At 37.1% G+C, this 21,603-nt stretch overlaps 1 protein-coding gene and 1 long non-coding RNA gene across 5 annotated transcripts in view; one reads left to right on the top strand and one right to left on the bottom strand.

The window, feature by feature from the left end:
• The window catches only part of LOC118762608, a 29,672-nt gene that overhangs the window by 263 nt on the left and 7,806 nt on the right, over window positions 1–21,603 (bottom strand). The window contains exon 2 of the long non-coding RNA XR_004998363.1: window positions 524–528. This is a non-coding gene — a long non-coding RNA (uncharacterized LOC118762608). The remainder of the gene's footprint in view (window positions 1–523; window positions 529–21,603) is intronic.
• LOC115209242 (5'-AMP-activated protein kinase subunit beta-2) overlaps window positions 10,823–21,603 on the top strand; it is a 40,449-nt gene continuing 29,668 nt past the window's right edge. The window contains exon 1 of one of the 4 annotated variants that reach the window (XM_029777526.2): window positions 10,823–12,373. In XM_029777526.2, coding sequence (XP_029633386.1) covers window positions 12,254–12,373 — 120 coding nt within the window. In that variant the 5' untranslated portion in view covers window positions 10,823–12,253. The remainder of the gene's footprint in view (window positions 12,374–21,603) is intronic. The other 3 variants (XM_029777528.2, XM_029777524.2, XM_029777527.2) reach the window with 3 other exon arrangements.

Below are 21,603 nucleotides of genomic sequence, written 5' to 3' on the forward strand. Positions count from 1 at the left end.
TTCCAAAGCTGTTGTATTGGAAACTGTTATTATATTTGTTCTGACTAGGCTTATCTCAAAAGGACTACAGTCAAGTAATTGACTCCAGTATACTACTGGTACTTTATTTCATCGACTTTGGGGGAATTCAAGGGAAAGTCAGGATTTGAACATTTTTATGGCATAGTCTAAGATTGGCAATGTCCATAATATTTTCGTGAGCCACCAGGATGGGTGGTAAAAAAATGGAATAACATCACTGCCCACAAGTCATAGGTTATTTCAGGAGGGAATAGTATATCAATGCATCAAGTTATCCTAAAACTAAAGACCTGAACCAAATGCTTGCAACAAAATGACCTCCACTGAAAGTGCTCAAGGGTCTGTTAGTGATGTTAAACTGAGTAATAGATTAAGACCCTCTGTCTATCCAGTTTCACTTACAAAGCTTAAGTCAACAAGATATTGTTTAAGGTTTCACACAGTGGGAGTGAACCTAAAACTACATAATTAAGAAGTGAATTTCTTAATCACAGAACCACACATGTTCTCACGAGGAAAAAAAAAACACTTGTGATGCCACATAAAAAGCACCTAGCCACTGTAAAGTGGTTGGTGTTCGGAAGGGCATCTAACTGTGGAAACCAAGCCACAACAGACAAATGTTGTTTGGGCAGCTGACCAGCTCTTGTCAAACTGTCCAACCCATGCCAGCATAGAAAACAGATGTTAAGTGAGGATGATTAACTGTAGCCCGCTGCCATTCTTGCCAACTTACTCACTGCCATACTATTAATTTATATATATAACAATTAACATATAGTTCGTTAAAGAAAAATGAAGTTTCAAGTCTTTTGATAATTGCTCATGTGGATGAGCTGAAAGCTTAGAATTTCCTTATGTTGTAACTTCCAAGTGTCAGAAAGGTTGAAACTGTACTAGGTGGCACCTATATGCACATGCTTCATTTCATTTTGAATGTGACCTGAACAAAGACCCTATCAAAGACAGAATATGATCCACTGATGATATATATATATATATATTGGTGAGCAAGATAAAGTAGAAATGGATAGTGTTGGAGAAGGTCTGTTTTGTGAGGATTTGAAAGCAATTGTAAAAGTTATTCTTGGTAGGAATACAGCACTATTATGGTTGATATCTGGAAGCAAGAAATATTCCACAAAATTGGTAGAGATTCTTTTATCATAAGACTAAAAAGATCGGTTGCAGTTTGTATGCTGGAGAGCTTGAGACAGCATGGAAATCACCTATACCCTACACACTGAATGGCTTTTGCTTAGCTCAGCAATACTGGCAAGATCATCATCTTGCCATTTTATTTGATGATCATGCATGTGTCCTTGTGCTAGATAAAACCCATCCAGCTTCTAGAGTGTAGGTGATTTTTTGTTTTTTCTTTTGCCAAACATTTTGAGCTACATATTTTACCTGAACTACTTGGGATATTTGGGCTATGAGATTTGGTTATGTGTGGGAAGAGAAGGGACAGAAATATGGTTTAACTCTCCTGCTTAGTTGTTCCTGATGGGTTGTAGTGAACTACCTATGCTGCTAAAGATAGAATAGAACTGGTAAAGCCTCAATGCAAACATCTAAATTGAAGTCTATGAGGAGAGGACATTGCATAGTATGTGAGGTAGGTATAATAAGGTAGTTGTTGGGCAACCCTGTAGGTGAATAAACTGTGATGGTTTGGAGGCATGGAAAAAAAAAAGATCAAGGACATATGAAATGTCTGTGTTGGTCAGTGATGCATACTGAGGATGAAACCAGTTGATGTTGAGGACAGCAAAAGGTTCAATTTCTGTACCAGTGGCATCAGTATGGGATGAGTTTGCAAGTTAAGAAAAGTTGCAAGTGTTAATAAATAGCACAGAGAACAATGACTTCAAAGGAAAGTAAGATTTATGTCCTTGAGCAAGGAAGAGATATAGTTGAAAAGTTGTTGATAGAATTTGGAGACAAATAGAGGAAGTAGATGTATTTAGAAGAATGTGGCAGAAGCTTTGAATTAAAGTAACTGGGAGTCTTCTGTTGAGACCCGGGTGAGTGGCAGGGAGAATAACATCAATAGTGTCAACTTATAGTATTTAATGAAGTGTTGTCACAGTGAAAAGTGCAGGATGATGAATTAAGTAAAAATGAATTTTAATTTCAAACGATTAACAACCAGGTGAAGCATGTAGCATGTGAATGGTTATACCTCAGAGAAATTTGTCAATCAAGTTAATCAATGGAAAATAAAAGCGATGATGATGAAAGTGTAGAATTAAAATAATATTTCAGATTTCATATGTATTACTCTGTCTGGTTTTATTGGTTAGTGAAAACCAATGAAACTGAAGCTTTTCACATCTAAGTCCATTCCAGCATGGTTTCTCTTTCATCTGTAAGGAAGGTGGCAGGAGAGATACAGCATATATAAAAATATGACATTGTTATAACAGTGATATAATTTGTCTTGCTTCTACTATTTCTGCTATTTTCTGTTTGTTTATTAACTGTATTTTATGTCTTTTAATGCTTTTGTGCTTATCGTAGACTTCATTAATATTGGAAACGTACCAGTTTTAGTTGTTGGGGTTTTGATTTTAAGGTAAAATCCATTGTAATGTCACAGTGCTCTTTAAAATATACTAGCAGCCTGTATTGTAAGATTATCCTCATTCCTCATGAAAATATTTCAAAACTGTGTTATTAGAAGGTGGTATGTTATCAATATTTTTGACATCTTTTTTGTGTCTATTACAAATTCCACCAAATTTTTTGTGTGATGTTTCAAGTTTTCTAATGCTGCTAGTTAATAAAAATGCAATAAGAAACAAGTAAAGCATTTTTGTTTTTTTCACATAAAAGAGGAAAATGTAGCTTCCTTTGATTCAATGCCAAACATTTACTTTTCAAATATTCTTCACTTAGATTTTTCAAACGGATTTAAGCTGTTGTTGCTTCAGATTGGTCTTATCACCAGTCCTTATTTATAACAAATAAAAGTTTCATATTTGCATGTATATCAAGAAGGAAGCTGAAGGAATGAGCTGGGCAACAAAGCAAAAGAGAAGATAGTTCCTTATGCAAAATATTCTAGAGAGAGTGAGAGTAGAGGACCCAGTAAAGTGAAGTTGGTGTGTACCCAAATCAGAAAACAGAATCATATGGTGTGATGCAAGTAGTATAGCAATAGGAGTTGTTCTGGAATTAGAGTATGTTCAAGTGGTGGATGCAGCATGGCTCAGGAAGAAGGACAATTATGATCACATCTATGGAGCTGAAGTAGATACTGTGCTAAAGGGTGCAAATCTGGTGCTGAGATGGGACTGCACATTATCATCATCACCGTCATTTAATGTCTGTTTTCCATGCTGGCATGGGTTGGACAGTTTGACATGGAGCTGGCCAGCTAGAGAGCTGTTCAGGCTCCAATTGTCTGCTGTGGCATGGTTTCTATAGCTGGATGCCTTTCCTAGCACCAATTACTTTATAGTGTGATGAGCACGAGTGCATTTTATGTGGCACCAGCACCTGCAAAGGACAAGCCTGTATGGAGACAGTGATTTTACTTAGCTTGACATGTCTTTTCAAGTACAGTAAATCGCCATGACTCCTGGTTTTTTGTCATTTCCTCAGTGAGGTCCAGTGACCAGATATTTTGTCCCACATCTTCCTAGGGCTACCCCTTCCACAGGTTCCCTCCACAATTAGAGCTTGGCACTCCTTTACACAACTGACCTCATTCATATGTGTCACCTGATCAAACCAGTATAGTCTTCTCTCTTGCACACAACTCTGATGCTTCTTATACTCGGTTTTCCTCTTAAATCAGTTACACTCTGTCATGCATGCACACTGACATTACTCATCCAGCGGAGCATGCTAGCCTCATTTCTTTCAAGCCTTTGCAAGTTCTCTGTAGTCAAAGCCCATGTTTCACTGTTATGTAACAGTTGTACATACAGAGGCATCATACAATCTGCCTTTCACTCTGAGGGAGAGGCCCTTAGTTACTAAGAGTAAAAGCTCTCTGAACTTTGCCCAGCCCATTTTTATTCTAGCAACTATACTTTCACAACTTCCTCCACCACTGCTAACTTGGCTCTTAGGTAACAGAAGCTATTTACTACTTCTAATGATTCCCCCCAGCATTTGAGGGAGTCTATTGTCTGTACATTTTTAGTGCTTATTGTACCTGCACATTTGCCACACACAAAGACTATCTTCTCTGTTAACCTTCCTGTTATACTACTACACCTCTTATGTGTCCAAAGCTTGCACTGAAAAAGTACAATGTATGAAGTTTCTACCAACATCCTTCTAACATATCGAGCAGGGCTATCTCTCTGAAGGGACTTGCGATTTGTCTGTTTTCCTACTTATCTGGACTGGTTTTTGCTAAATTAACGCCTTAGATTCCAGGCCTTGCTTCCTGAAATTTCTGTTCTAGGTCAGGTAGTGATTCAGCTATAAGAACAAGGTCATCAGCATAGAAGAGCTACCAGAGGCAGCCAGTCTTGAATTCCTTTGTTAAAGCTTGGAGGACTAAGATAAACAAAAATGGTGGCTACAGTTAATCATCATCATCATCATCATTTAACATCTGTTAAGATGAAGGGGTCTTGGTGAACAAAAGGGGTTTTGGTGAACACCTACCTGTACACTGAATTCATTGCTATACTTATTGCCAACCTTCATCTTACTTGCAGCATCTCTTTACATGGCTTGTACAGCTCTCACTAACCACTCATCTGTGCTACCTTCTGCATTGACTACCAGATAAGGGAGCAGGGGACCCTGTCAAAACTTTCTCCATGTCGACAAAAACCAAGTACAGAGGTTTATTTTTGGCTAGATACTTCTGCAATTGCCTAACACAATGAAGATAAATACCAGTTCGTAGTAAGGTATACACTAGTTGAAGTGCTGTAACAAGAAGTTGTGGCTACAATGCAGAGCCAGTTGAAGCACATGTCATGTAAGCAGTTGTGCCTACTATGCAGAGTCAGTTACTTGATACAGAAAGATCTTGCAGGTTGTACTTTCTGTTAACCACGGTGAAGTAATTCACAAACAGTGTGGAGTTGGACCTGAGCGAATGCTGCTGTGTACGTAGAGATGTTGGCAATGTTAAGATGAAGGCGACAGAGATGGAAGTCCTGAATGCTGCTGGTATTGTCTGTTGCTGAAACTGGCTGTGGGCTCTGTGGTCAGTGGTTAGACCTTAGAAGGTCTAGAACCAAAGACGAAATATGGTTTTATAACTAGCTTTTTATAACGACTAGGAGGCTCCAACGGAGATTTAGAAGACTGTGTCACGGGACCTTAGAAGGCTGAGATTGGTTGGGTGGCACATTGGCACATAATAGAGCAAGAGACAAATTGCGCCAATACCAACCAATGAGAGTAGTGGACACAACAGGGTCCAAGAGGCTGAAAGTTAGCTGTTATCAGCTATGTCTGTATTTATGTTATATATAACAGAGAGAGAGAGAGAATTTCACTAAACCTCCACTACATATGTATTCAGTTGAGACTGCTTTTGATCTTGTCAGGAAGCGAGACACAAATTTTGCTGCAACTCTTTTTATTCACAATTCCTTGCACAAAATTCATTAGCAGGAGCTTTTGGACACACCAACTTTATGTAGTTGTTCACATTCAGACACATCATATGTCCAAACCAACATAGTCTTCTCTCTTGCATGTTACATTTGATTCCTCTTATGCTTAACTTTTCTATCAATAAATTTGTACTTTGTTGTACATGCATACTACCTTCATTTCTCTCCAGTCTACGAATATGTCTTCTGCATTCAGTGCCTATGTCTCACTACCATGGAGTATAGCCATTCGCACACAAGTATCATATAGTCTCATCATCATCATTGTTCGACTGTGGTCGAGACAATGGAATTTACCATGCTACGCCAGACTTCACGGTCCATCATGGCATTACGGAGGTCCTGTTGCTGGATGCCTGTATCCCTGAAGATTACATCAGGGTAGGAGAGTGTGCGCCCTCTGGTATTGCGAGTGGATGGCTTCCAGAGGAGAAGAGTAGAAATTACTTCTTTTTCAGCTCTACAACAATGTCCAGCAAACTGGACTCTCCTACCTTTCACAAGAGATGACACAGGTGGTAGTTTCCCATATATTTGCATTTTGGTTGGATGGCGCTTCACGAGAGATTTTGAGCTCTCATAAGGAGGCGAGTGTAGGTTCCATCCAACCGCCCCTCAAGCTTCTTTGATAACGTCCAGGTTTCTGAGCCATATAGTAGAATTGGTTCGACTGTGGCTTTGAATATTTCAAGTTTGAAGTCTCTACTTAGATTTGATTACCAGATCTTATGCATGTCATTACAGGCTGACCGGGCCATACCCTTTCTAGTTAGAAAGTCTTTTCCAGATGATGATATGTATGACCCAAGATATTTATAATCAGAAACCATATTTAAGGGCGCATTGTTGAGAGTATGGATGATGCAGTCACTGTTGGACAGGCACTTGTTTATGTATTCAGTTTTGGCCTCATTGAGGTAAAGACCTACACAATTTGAGGCTTGTTCAAGAGATTGTAAAAGAGACTGGGCATTGGAGAGAGAATCACTGATAAGAGCGATGTCGTCAGCAAAGTCAGTGTCTGTCAAGTACTCAGCTGGGTGTCTGGAACTTCTTCTTGGTTTTATTTCAAAGCCCTTGCCAGAGATGGTATCAACTGACATACGTAGCACATAATCAACAACAATGATGAAAAGAAATGGGGCGAGTGTGTCTCCCTGCAGTATTCCGGCTTTGATTGAGAAAGATGATGTTTCTCCGTCAGGGGTTAAGATGGTTGAAGACGTATCTGTGTAGAGGACCTTGATGGCAGAAATGATTTTGTCTGGTATCCCATAAAGCTTAAGGATTTCAAACATCTTGTACCTATCTACAGAATCGAACGCTTTAGAAAAGTCTACAAATACCATTGCAAGATCGCGATTAAATGCTTTTGATTCTTCAATAAGTCTGCGTAGGCATAGTATCTGGCTCAGCGTTGAGCGCCCATGTCTGAATCCATTTTGGTTCTTTCGGAGCAAAGGTTCAACAAAAAGGACAAGACGATTTATGATCAGTTTGTTGTACAGTTTTGCAGCAATTGACATTAGAGATATACCCCTGTAGTTGGTGACAAGGGATAAATCGCCTTTTTTGGGTATTGGAATGATTTGAGATTGGTGCCAAATCTTTGGAGCGACAAAGGTGGAAAGTGTGTGGTTGCAGAGGTTGAGCAAAAGTGTGTGAAATCTATCATCCTTCCAAATTACAGCTGGGATGTTGTCGGGACCAAATGCTTTCGAGGCTTTTAGTTGCTTGGTGGCTGCTGTTAGTTCAAATATGGTAAAAGGGGAGGTGTTTATGTTCAGCGTGTCTGATATAGGCACACTTGGAAGAGTGGGGTTATCAGGGATTTTGGCATTCTTCCCAAGGAGGTTTTTAAAATGGGTTGACCAATTTTCTAAACGCTTCTTAGCTGATCCCCCTTTAATTCTAATTGATGACCCAGAATTTTTGCCTGATAGGTCTTTGATGGATTTCCAGACGAGATGATGTTTTTTACTAATGTGCTCTTTGGATAGTTTACTAATTTTGCCATTGATAAAGTCGACCTCGGCGTTCAAGTAAGCCTCATCAAGATTCTTCTTGGCAGGTATGAGTTGGATCTTCAGTGACTGGGATGGAGAACGGTGGTAAGCTAGTGATATAGACTTTAGATGGTTTCTGGCTTCGATGACATTTGGAGAATTAGAAGGTTTGCTCTGGCCCCTACTCTTCTTTTTGGGAAGAGTAGCCAGTGCAACTTCCTCTGTTGATTTGATGAGGCTGCTGTATACTTCTTCAATGTTCTCAGCATCTATTTCAGAAGTAGACAGGGATTGAAATGTGTTATAGACCTCAATAGTAAATTGTTTGGACATATCGGGGTTAGATAAGACTTCCTCCCAGTCGATCATTTTCATCGGGTGAGGCTTAGCTTTTTTGGATGAGCGAAGACTAAGCTTAACGGTAGCTGATACAATTCTGTGGTCAGAGCCAACAGAACTAAAGGAAGAGTAGGATCTCGAGTCTTTAACACTATTGCGCCATTTCTTTCGAAAGATGAGGTAGTCAATTTGTGCCCTATCATCAAGTGGGGACTCAAATGTCCAAAATTGACCTTTTGGTTTCATAAAAGAATTGTTGGAGGTGTAGAGATTAAATTCCTCCAAGAAGTCTTTGAGCATTTCTCCGTTCTGATTAGTTTTAGAGTTGAAAGTAAACTTGGTCTCATCGGGTCCTAGTCTAGCATTCAGATCACCAGCTATAACTAGAAAATTATGGAGAGGTACTTGCTCAATGGTTGAACGAAGGGTTGTATAAAAATTCTCAATCTCGTCTGCCACAGACGAATTATGTGGGCTATAGTCTACCTTTCACTCTGAGAGTCCTTTCGTTGCCAACAGAGGTAATAGCTCTCCAAACTTCCTCCACCCAATTCTTATTCTAGAAACAATACCTTCAGAACATATTCCACTATTGCTAATTTGATCACCTACGTAACAGAAACTATCTACAATCTTAAGAGAGCCTCCTGGGCATTTGAGAGAAGTTCCATGTGCCCTTAGTGCTTATTGTTCCTGCACATCTGCCACATACAAAGATGACTTTATTTGTTAATCTACCTATGATTCCACTGCACCTCTTGTGTCCATAGTTTACACTGGGTGCAGCGAATGGAATTTCTTCCAACTCCTTTCCTGAGTCTGATGGCATGAACTGATAGATTGGTATGTAACATCTTCAGGTATATCTTTTTCTCTGAAGAAATTATGCACTTAACATATAAATGCAAATTTAAAGCATAAATCTGTAATTTACCTTTTGGGCACTAATGTTTGTAAGAAGTAAAGATTACCAATTTGTTAATAATAAATAATTATTAACTTTCAACTCCCCATTTTCTTTCCTTCAATTAGCTGAACATGAATTACATGCTTAATATATACTTATTGATTTAAGGGAATTTTATCTCCCCAAAATACTAGGTACAGAACCATCCCTTTATGAGGTTAACATATCCTCTAAGCTAATTATATATATATATATATATATATATTGTTTGTAGAAATATATAAATCTGGAGAAGAAGCACACGTTAATATGTAGAGCAGTTAATATCATAGTGGGGTAGGCCGGTTTATGGAGTTACCCTGGGTTTTTCGCGCATAAGGGGTTTAGCCTTATGGCATATCTTCAGACACTGCTGGCCTGAAACTTCTTTAAAATATGGAGGGGGAAAAGCCTCATTTTTAAGGGCAAAACTAGGTGATTATTTTCCCTTTGCCATTGTCCCTCGATCTTCGGCCACGCTGCCATCTTGCAGTCACCAAAGCACCACGAAAGTAAATGATTGTCTCTCTTCAGCCTTGATTATTGGTTTCCAGCTCTGGTGCTGCCCTGCAGATTCCAAAAAAACTAGCAAGAATTTTCTAAAATGCAAGCAAGGTCTGAAAATCTCTGTCCTGGAGTTCAGGATGCCCCCTGGCATGAGCAAGTCTTTAAGGATCCTTATGCGTTTGGCAATGCATAACCTGCACCGTTTCATCCCATTGATGCAGGGGCCTGAGTTCCTGAGTATTTTCCATGCAATCGAGTATGTAATCTCTTTGTCTCATAATTGCCAGATATGGTTGGCCAGTGATGTTACGTATCTCCTTTCCAGGACTCTGAAGGAAGACAGATGATTGGAAATACGCTGTTTGAGAGAGTTTCCAGTGCACCTCATGTACTTCTGTGATGACATTGCACCTGTTGCTGTTGTAGGTGCTATTGTTGCTACCATTGCTGCCGTTGGTGGTGTTGCTGCTGGAGTTGGGGCTGCTACTGTTGGCGTCGTTGGGGATGGTGTTGGTGCCGATCATATTCTTGTCCCTGCGTGTGTTGCCTGTGGTGCAGTCGTTGTTGTTGGCGTTGCTGCTGTTGTCGCTGCCGCCGGTGTTGCTGTTGTTACTGATGGAGTTGGGGCTGCTGGTATTGTTGCTGGTGATGGTGGATGATGTATTTAAGGAAACGTTTTTGGGCTGGTTTGGTCCAAACTGAGACATTTCATTTGCTGATAACTTTAATATTTTTTGAGCTCATACGATATCGTATAATTTGAAATAAGAAAATGGGATAAGCAAGGGGAAAAAAAGTTAATTCAATTATATATGTTACGTGGTGGCAGGGAGTATATATACTTTCACAATATATAAATAAATTCTTGGCCAAATCTTTCAATTTCGCGCCTTGAATAATTAAAAAAAAACATGTTTACTAATAAATATAGTTTACCATAATTCTGCATAAAGTTCCAGTTCATTAATAATCTTAACATGTTTCGGACAGTAACGAAAATTTTTCATTACTTAGTCTTACAGAGCAAATTTTAAAAAATTCATGTTTTTTGTGCCTTTATTTTGTTTATTTCATCGAAGGTTACTGGGGTGTTCATGTAATACGTGATGTGACAGCACCGCACAAAGGCAATTCTGTCTATCTATCAACTTTGGTGTGGCAGAAACTGAATCTGGCAACTTCAGGATAGTATTCTCTTCATAAGATATCAAATTGAACAGCAGAAGTAAATAAATAACCAAAGATTCTTTTAAAATAGTTCATCTAAAAACATATTTGCACTATTTTTATTTAACATATTTTCACTACTTTTTATTAAATAAACGTCTGTATAGATTAATGCAAAGCAGTGTAGAAAACTCTATCACAAAATACCAAGCATGATTTTCTATTTCCATAAACTGTTTTATCTCCGCAGTTTTGTTGATCTTTTTTAAAAATATCTTTGTATGGAATTGTCATGCCCAAACAGTTGTTGGCAAAACCTTAGATAGCAATGAAATGCAATAGGAATGGAGTTTTAAGTTTTTAACCATTATTTCGAATCTTTTGTGGTGAACTGTGTTTTCATTATTTATTAAATCATTAATTAGAATAAACATAAATACAAGAAATATTGCATAGACAATATTTCATTAGAAATATATAATCAGAACACAAGTTTTGATACACATCACAAGTTTATTTCTCCCAAATCACTCAAAGAAACGGTGACAACTGATGCGGAACACAGTTTGAAAAACCCCGACTTACCTTACAAATAAGTTTAAGTTAGACAATCAATTATGGCAGTAAGGAGCATCCGTATATATTTAAAACCAATCGTCAATAGACCGCTTCAGCTGAGGGTTAATCTCGTAACTCTCAACTGTTAATAAATTTACGAAAGCAATATTTTTGTTAAGAACAATATTTACACAATGCAAATGTCAAATAAGCCCTAATCAAAAATAACATATGTATATATATTAAACACGACGAAAACTTATTAAATATTGTTAATGATAAAGGACGACACCATGCTTCTAAAGAAAGGTAACTCTAGCACTATTTCAGTCCAGCTTTGGACAAGACTGGTTTGGCCTGCGTGTGCGTGCGGGACCAACTTGGATATGCAGATGCCATCTGACAAGTGGCTTACTGTTTGTTGTTCCTGAAGGTCACCTTCTTTCCTTCTCTTTGCAGATAGTTGAAGTCATTGAAAAAGTAACGTTTTCTTCAATGTTTTAAGTTATTCGTTTCTCTGGTAAATACCCCTGAACACTTATCGTTTTGGATTTTTATTGCATTTCTTCATTCTTGAATTGAAATTATGATTGATTGATCCCAGCATACTAACTTGTCTTAACGATGCTGATTGATTGATTGCATTATCGTATCTGTCAGTATTTGTGATTTAAGTTTTGAAGTTAAAGAGGGGTAGAATAAAAAGAAAAGAGGAAATCATAAAACCAACGTTTCAGGTGCTAAGTTCTTGTCTATGGAATATAGATATTCAGGCGCATTCAAAACAGACATTGTATATGGCTTCTTGCACCTATTAGCTAATCTTGTTATACCAATTGACCATATTACATAGGAAATATTAACAAAACTTTGTAATAGTGTAATGACTATTACATAAATAGAATGTCTATTTTACTATTTCGATAGTCAGGTCAGCTGACTCCTTCCAAACACGGACTTGATTTTTTCATGTTTTTTTTTCTTTGAATTTTAATTCTGTTTATAGCCAGCAGTGACTACTTCAGTTAGTGGCAATTTTTATCTTAATATAATTTATTTTTGGGAGATTGAGAGAAAGATAGTAAATAAGTGTGCTTGACTTGAAGATAAAGATGGGGAATACAACATCTGGTAAACGACACAATTCTGGGGACGATGCCGGACCTACGATAACAGCAAACCGACTAGGGGATATTTCTCTCGAAGATGACTTCGCACCAAGCCTCTTCAAGGTAAGCTGAAATTTTAAATTTCTACGTATAGTAATGAGAATAATTATTACTCTTATTTTTGTTTGTGTATTTATTTAGGTGTAGAATTTGACTCTCTACACCTGTCCTGCTTTTTCAGCGCGGCTGAAGCGTGGGCATGTTTTGTCCACCCAGCCTTTTGCCTGTTTCTCTTAACTTAATGATTTACATTGACTGTTCACAAAACATATTTTAATATTTACTTCTTAGCGCGGCTGTTTGTGACGTATGCGAGTACAAATACAATATATTAACTTTATAAATTTATTGTATATATGTATGCTTGTTTATCTGTGCACGTATGTGTGTGTGTGTAATGAGTGTTTATTACCTTTTTGTACAATATACATTATGCGTAACTATAATTATTTCGACACGTTCTAGTGTCTTAATACTTGTTTCCTCTCTTGATATATATTTAGCCCAAAAGTGTGTATATGTGTGTGCATGCATATATATATATATATATATATATAGATTTCGTATGTTTGTATATTTTTTATGTTTCTTCCTGTATGATAGTTCTTGTTTACACTGCTAAATTTTTATTTACTCTTTTCTTTAATAAATTTTATTATGAAATGTCTCCCGTTTGTATTATGAGTAGTTTCACTGGAATGTCTGTTTATTGTAAACAAACCTTGTCGTTCCTGCACCAGCACACGTACACAGCCCACTCTCTGTTGCAAATTAAGAGGAAAACAACAAAACTAAATCATTATTTATTTCGTCAACATTTTCTCGGTCAAGTTTTCAATGACTGTGTGAATGTGAGGCCATAAAATTCCTTTGTATCGATATAATTGTCTTTGAATTATAGAGAGTAATCAAAAGTTGTGATAGCTATGCATTTCATAAGAATATTAGAGACGTAAATTAGTTTTAAATTGAAATCAAAACCTTGTGTTTTCGACTTTAACAGATATATAATTTACTTATTTTATTCTTTCACATACACACTGGATTGGGGTTCGTAGAGGTGGAGAGTAATGAGACTGAATGTCGTTGATGCCCTTAAAAACATATGTAACTTAAATGTAACTGATGAGAAATACAAAGTCAGCTTAAATGCAGTGGGGGGGGGGGTTGTCTCCTCAATAAAGCACTTCTCAGTTCACCTTTATTTTATTAACTACCACTTAATTAGGCTTGTTCGGCCCTCTTCCTCGTGCAATTTTTAGTAATATCTTGTAAATATCAAATCGAGGAAAAAAATAAATGTTGCAAATTTTTCAGTCCTTGCATTTTTTTTTCTTTGCTTCTTAAGTTCAGCTTTTTAAACAAACACCCAAATTTCAGTCAAGTTTGCATGTCAAATATCGGTTCACATATTATTGTTGATTTTAAATTTTGGCGATCTTCATAATTTAATTACTGTAACAATGCACGGGCCCACAACACATCAATAATGGTTTAAAATCAATACTCGCTTTGTGCTTCATTTATCTTGTTCAAGTGATAAATATTGATTTCTTTTTGACTAGGTACATGAACAATTTTGTAGACAAGATGTATTATAGTCAAATTTTTAACGTAGTAGTACATTGCTGCTACTTTATCACGAATTTCCCCCTATGAGATTTCAATTCAGAAATGAATGTTAAAACAGTTACAAATTTACAAGGAAAACAAATGAAATTGTGATAGTTATACATGTTTGACTGTCATAACTGAAATGATTTGGCTTTAAGAGATTTTAAACTGGATCTAAGATTTGCTTAATCCCATCTGGTTGTCCATTTATACAGTCAGTTTTTGCTAACCCTTTAATTCTTTCTGCACTGAAACATTTTATACATGGCAGAATGTGTACAAGAATATCACTTTCAAATGATGCTTGAGCAGAGTTCAAGCCCCAAAAGAAATTTATCATCTGTTCATTTTAAACTATTGTTTCAAATTGACTCCTGGTTTAATTTTCAGTTTTGCGCCTTTATGGCTTTAATCAAATTTATTATTTATTTTTCTTGCTTGGACATACAGTTCGAGGGATTTCTTTATTTTGTCCAGAATTCTAATTTAAGAGAAAAATACATTAAGAAGAGTTATTTAAACGTATATTTAATGAATCCTATATAATGTAACAAAATAGTCAGTTGAACCTATTTGTATTAAAAGTTTTGATTGTAGTTAGAGCCTTCCTGATTCTAAACTTACAGGAGTCGGACAAAATAGTGGAAACGTTTTGTTATTAGTGTGAAGTTCATCCACCTTCGGCATCACTCACAGCTTTTGTGTGAACTAAATTGACTTGTACAGATTCTGAAAGGTTGTTAGGGTTAATTTTGAGCCACTCTTCAAGTCAAACCTGCGTTAGCTCTTTCAATGATGGTAGTGAAGGAAAGCAGCTCTTCACTTACTGCTCCAAAATGCACCATAAACATATTGTGAGGTCTAGTGATTGTTGGGGCCAATCTAAGTGGTCTGTTTCACTTTTGTGCTCTTTGTACTAATTCTGAATAACATTGGTCATGTAATTTGGTACATCATCATAGAAGATTGTGCTATCATCTAAGAACAAAGTTTATACATGATTGCCAAAATACTCTGATAATCTTTGCTGCTAACTCTATCATATAGAACAACAAAAGAGCCAAGAGAATATTGATATGGCTTCCCAAATCATCAGAGACAACTCCATGCTTCATAGTAGGTGCCAAACAGTTGGGGTTGAGGGGTCGTTTGGGCTGTCCCCAGACATAAACTTGCCCCAAAGTGAGGAAAAAGAAAATGAATGAGAATTCATCAGAGAGATGACAGTGTTCCATTGAGTCATTAACCACATCAGTTAGTCTAGATATAATTTTTTCTATTTGTCAATGTTGATGGAAGTAGGAGAGGTTTAGCAATTGCAGCCCTCCTATGGTATTCCATTTTATGAAGCTCACAATGAATGGTTTTGGTTGAGACAGGTTGGCAGTGTAGTGGTTTAACTCTGCTGTCACTTTTACTACTGTTGTTAAATGGTTTTCAGATACCATATGTTTCATTATTCTTTTGTCTGTGAGCTTTGCTTTCCATCCAGAATTACAGTTGCCAGAGCTGTTTTTACTTTGGTTTTGGAATGCCAACATTATATTAAACACTGCAGTTCTTGGGACATTAAATAATTCAACAGTTTTGTGACTGAAGCTTCAGCCATCTGTGCTCCAACAGTTTGTACACTTTAGAAATTAGATAGGCCTGATGAAGATGCATTTGAACTTATTTAAATATAAATATTTTCAAAAAAGAAAAACGGAGGGCTATAGTAAAGAAGTACAAGGCATACATAATGCATATAGACACATATTGGCTTCAGATTTTAGTACAAGTTCAGCAATTTTTGGGAAGTGGGTAAGTCAGTTACATCAGCCTCAGTATGCAACTGGTATATATTTTATTGGCCTCAAAAGGATGAAAGGTAAAGTTGACCTCAGTGGAATTTGAACTCAGAACATAAAGCTGGGCAAAATGCCACTAAACATTTTGCCCAGCATACTAATGATTCTGCCAGCTCACTGCCTTAATATGAACACATATATTGAGACTAGAACAATTCTGAATTTGTCATATTGCCAATAGAAAAAATGGTTAAATATAAAGTGATAATTTCCCTTATTTTGTGCAATCTCTCTCATACACACACGCATATATATATATAGTGCTCATGTCCTCCACTTTACCGAAGGATTCTGAATTCTAAACTATGAGACACAGGCTTGCAAAGTATATCATCCAACTTGCTGTCATTTATGCCAACAGTATTTCTCTAGTGATATCTTTAGTATCAGAAGCATGCTGTTAAGAATTTGGTGCAGATGGGTAGAACATGTTTGAATGAAAGATGACTGCATTCTGAAAATTCTTTTGTCTGGTCAACAAGTAGAGGGATACTGCAGTAAATGAGGCCCATCATTAGGTATAAGGATAAGTTGAAGCAATCACTAAAGTCTCTACAGCTTAATTTGACATCTTGGGAAAGTCATTGCCTTGACTGATCATCATGGTGTAAAATGTGTCATGATACATCAAAACAATTTGAGTTGAGGAAACAGAACGGTAAAAGAACTATCCTGCAATCAAGACACATTTGCCCAATCCTAGGCAAAATCAAAATCCTCATTGTCCCTTCACAGCAAAATTTACTTAAATTATACTCACATATCCATCACAAATAGATGCAGCTTCTTTTTTTGTCTTTTTCTCACTTTTTTTTTCTCTTTAAATCATCTTCTCCAAACATTCATACTTCAAAATTGATGAGTGACCATAATTTTTCTAGTAATTAAATTTTTTTGTTCTTAGTTATCACCTCTGTTTTTAAAGTTTTGTTAGCCTTGAGATAACACTTTAATAGTTACAGTTCTTTTGATTTATTGGTTGAATAATCACTAAAAATATCAGTATAAATACAGATTAACTAAAAATATATTAGTTGTTCAAAATATTAATCTCGAACAAAATTTAAGAAATTTATCTGCTCTTAACTTTTCACAATTTATTAAATCCTTAAATCCTTAAAAATGTTTTAGCCTGAAGGCCACGGCCATGCTGGGGCACCGACTTCCATCTTAGGTACAATGTGTTTGTGTGTGCATGCGCATGTGCACGCTAAAGGGAGATAGAATAATTATCACAACCTCATTAAAATGTTGAGTTTACTTCATCAATCTTCTTGGAAGTGGAAAATATTGCCTAAGCTTGTGAGATTTGAATTCAGAAGTATGTGAAAAATATGTCATTAAACAGATGGTGCAGAGGAATGGAGTTGGTGCTGATAAGTGTTCATGGCAACAAATATCTTGAATTGCACTATGGAAAGCTTACCCTAGCTTTTGATGAGCCTTTATATGACCTTACTGAATAATCTGAGCAGAGAGGAAGTAAAAAAAGATGAGTTAGTTATTCCATGTTTATAATTTTTTTCACTGCATTTCATTGTCAGTAATGACTTGTAGATATAAAGCTTCATGTCCTTATCAGCATTACTAACTTGTGTAAAAGAGTATTTAGTTGCAGAATATATATGTGTGTGAAGGTGCTTGGCTCAGTGGTTATAGCATCGAGCTTACAATCATGAGGTTGTGAGTTTGATTCCTGGACTGGACTGTACTGCATGTTGTGTTCTTGAGCAAGACACTTTATTTCACGTTGCTCCAGTTCACTGAGCTGTTGAAATGAGTTGCGATGTCACTGGTGCCAAGCTGTATCAGCCTTTACCTTTCCCTTGGAAAACATTGGTAGCATGGAGAGGGGAGACTGGTATGCATGGATGACAAGTGGTCTTCCATAAACAACTTTGCCTGGACTTGAAGGAAGGGAGTCACCTATATATATATATATATATATATAATGGTTGTGGTTGATGCCAGTGTTGCATAACTGGCACCTGTGCTAGTGGCACGTAAAAAGCACTCTTCCAACTTTGGACCAGCTGAGATTGCAGTTGTGGCTGATGCCAATACAATGTACTCAACCCAAGGTTGTGGCTATCTCCACTCTTGAATTAGTCTCAAGGAAGATTGAAATTCCGGTGGTGTAGGAAATCCGGTAGATCCCAACACTGGTAAATCCAAGAATTAACCGTTTGATGCAAGTCCGAAGTGTCATTCTAATGTATAAAACTACAAATATTATGTAACTTTACATCTGTCAAGGATGTTGTGAAAGACCTAATGAAATAGTTGTTTGTTTCAGAACTTTACTTTGATACTTTTTTTTTACTTTAATTTTTATTATCATCATCATTTAGCATCTGTTGTCCATACTGGCATGAGCTGGATGGTTTGACTAGGGCTGGCAAGCTGGAAGGCTGCACCAAGTTCCAATCTGATTTGGCATGGTTTCTATGACTGGATGCCATTCCTAAAGCCAATCACTCTGAGAGTGTAATGGGTACTTCTATGTGCCACCAGCACAAGTGCTATTTGCATGACACTAGTATCTGCCATGACTGATTTTACTTGGCTTGATGAGTCTTCTTTTCAAGCACGACATAATGCCAAAGGTCTTGGTCATTTCTTCCATGAGGTCCAATATTTGAAAGGTGCTTTTTGTATGCCACCGGCATGGGTACCAGTTACATGACACCAGCATCAGCCACTACTATAATTTCACTTGGCTTGGTGGGTCTTCTCAAGCACATCAGCAAAGTTCTTGGCCGCTAATCATTGCTTCTATGAGACCCAAAGTTTGAAGATCATGCTTCCACCACCTTGTCCCACGTCTTCCTGGGTCTACCTCTACCACAGGTTCCCTCCACAGTTAGAGATCAGCATTTCTTTACACAGTTGTCCTCGTCCATATGCATCACATGACCATACCAGCACAGTTGTCTCTCTTGCATACCACATCTGATGCCTCTTATACCCAACTTTTCTCTCAAGATGCTTAAACTCTGTTGAACTTGTACACTGACATTGCACATCCAGCAAAGCATTCTGGTTTCATTTCTTCCTAGCCTACGCATGTTCTTGGCTGTCATAACCCATGTTTCACTGCTGTGTAGCATAGCTGTTTGCACACAGGCATCAAACAATCTGCCTTTCACTCTGAGAGAGAGAGAGAGAGAGAGAGAGACCCGTTGTTGCCAGCAGAAGTAGGAGCCCTCTGAACTTTGCTCAGCCTAATCTTATTCTTCCAGCTATGCTATCGAAGCATCCAGCTCTGCTACTAACTTAGTCACCCAGATAATAGAAGCTATCTTCTACCTCTGGCTTACCTTCTCCCCATCTGGTAGTTTAAAAGTTCCTAATTTAACCAGTTTTTGTTTTTCATGATCTTTGTGTAATTACATTCATTTTACAAAATTCTATTGCACAATGTAGCTTTCCTTTTTTGAGTTACAAAATATTTCACCATTTTATCATATTTTTTCCATGGTAAATAGCATGAACTGTACAGGTTTTCTATATATTGCTTTTGAATTATTTTCTTTAGCCTTCCACCATAGTTTTCTATTACTCTTGGTGCTTTTTTTTTCTAAGTGGCTATTGCTTGCCTCACTTATCCATACTAGCCTCACTTATCCATACTAGTGCAACATTTCTTTCCTGCATTCATTAGCTAGTCTTGTTATGCTCAGCCTCTTTACCTGCTTGCTTTTCATGCAAGTTAGCATTGTATATCCAATGGATTAAATTCATTTCTCTTTAGCCTCTACAGATAATTCAGACTGCACACTCGTCATACTCCTTAGACATGTTTCAGCAGTTTTTCAACTTCAAAATAGTTACACCATATATTAAAGTGCTTCTCATACATTGGCGTTTGTGAGCCCATCATACACAACAAAGTACATCCACATAAGATTATTTGATGAGCAAACCTTCACTCAGCAATCCACTCAAATTGTCTGGCTCTCTCCTCTCTTTTAGCCCTTTTGATATTAGCCACCAAAGGCCACCCCAAGTTTCATGATACAACATTCCTGTTTTAAAATTATCTGACTTAAGTCATCAAAATTGTTAAATTGTGCTCCAAATACTAGCTTAATAGTGTAACTTTACTAAATTCTTCATATTTTCAATATTAATTGAAACAAAGCAGTTTATTTCAGTAGCTATCTGGTACTAAAAGGGTTAAATCATCACAACAGTCTTGGTCCCTGTTTCAATTTCCCAACAATGTATCACCTTTACTTTGAAAATGCACATGTTGCTTTTATCTCATCTTTTCACCATTTCATCAGTAACTCACTAATCCTAGATCCTATACTAAGTACTACTTAATCTTTCTTCTCTAGAACTACATCCTTTTATTGTTGTGATAGTTTAAAAATTTTTTTTTTATAGTTTCTATCAGAGTTTTAAAATTTTCCTGTCCCTTAGTGTTCAAAGCTCTGAAAAAGTTATGCACAATACACTTTGAGCAACAAAAAAAAAATGTATCTATGATAGTTTTGTGGCTACCCTTTTTAATTTTTCTTATTTATAAATAGCATGAGCAGAAAGCTTCAACCTAGTTACTCTGAATTTTGCACCTGGCAATTATTTTGTTTTCTTGCATTTTAAAAATCTGAATTACTTTCTTTTGTCATCCTATTACTTACATGTTGATATAAGCCATATAGGGTTACTGTAAATCATAAAGCACTCCTGTCAGTTGTCATAAGATAGGAAATGAAGTGGTTTGATTATGTAATACAATACTACAAACCTCTAATGTAGTGATTCTCAAACTGGCAAATATCAGCCACTCTCTAAATATTATTGAAATTTTAAGCCCTACATTCATTAGGTGGGCAAACTAAGAATAAAAAGGCTATGAAGATCAAACACCCAGGAAAACTGATGAAGGTGGTCTTGTTTCATCAAACAATGCTCCAACAGACAAGTCCTTCATTTCAATGGTTGCTGTGCATGTACTCTCCATTGATGGTATGGCCTTTTTGAAGATAGTCAATAAACACAATGCCTTTTGCATCCCCAAAAACTAAGGCCATCACCTTCCATGCAGATGAAATGACCTTGGTCTTCTTCAAAGTAAATGAGGAGTGTTTCCACTGCATGGATTGTCTTTGTCTTTGGTTCAAAGTGATAAAACCAACACTCACCTGGGGTTAGGAAATGTTCAAAAGTTTCCACTGTACAGTACCTTGGGTGAACATTTTTTAATCAAAAGGGCCAAAATAGCTAAAGCTTTGTGAGTAAACAGAATCTCACTAGATGGATGGGCTGTACCTATTGGGTGGTAGACATTGCTAGATCTGCCTGAAACAATGTCAGATTTTCCTGTGATGTGATCAGCCTGATGTGCTTTTGATCAGTTGTCAGATGTGGCACCCATCAAGCAGAAACCTTTATCGTGCCAAGTTCATTGTGAAGAATATTCTCAACTCTCATGGGATATTCTAATAGCATTGGCTATTTGATTTATAGTCAAGCACCTGTCATCCATCCCCATGTGGTGAAGGCAGTGGTAGGATGCCCAGACCTTGGCTTGTGTTCAAGAATTTCCTTTCCTCTCCTCAATTCAGCTGCCCATTTTTGTACTGTTGATAAAGCTGGAGCGTCATTCCCTAATGTAGCAAGCAAGTTAGCATGAATGTCCTTGGGTACTAAACCCTTTTCCTGTAGGTACATGATAGCACCATGATACCAAATTTTGTCCATTTTCAAGAGTTGTTACTAGTTAGTTCTGAGCTGGATGATATCAGTTTAGCCTATGAACTTCTCAGCTCACCCTTATTTTTTTAATATTAAAAATGGCAATTTGTTTTATTTATAATT

Source organism: Octopus sinensis, linkage group LG3 (genome assembly GCF_006345805.1).
Source record: "Octopus sinensis linkage group LG3, ASM634580v1, whole genome shotgun sequence".
Lineage (NCBI taxonomy): Eukaryota > Metazoa > Mollusca > Cephalopoda > Octopoda > Octopodidae > Octopus > Octopus sinensis.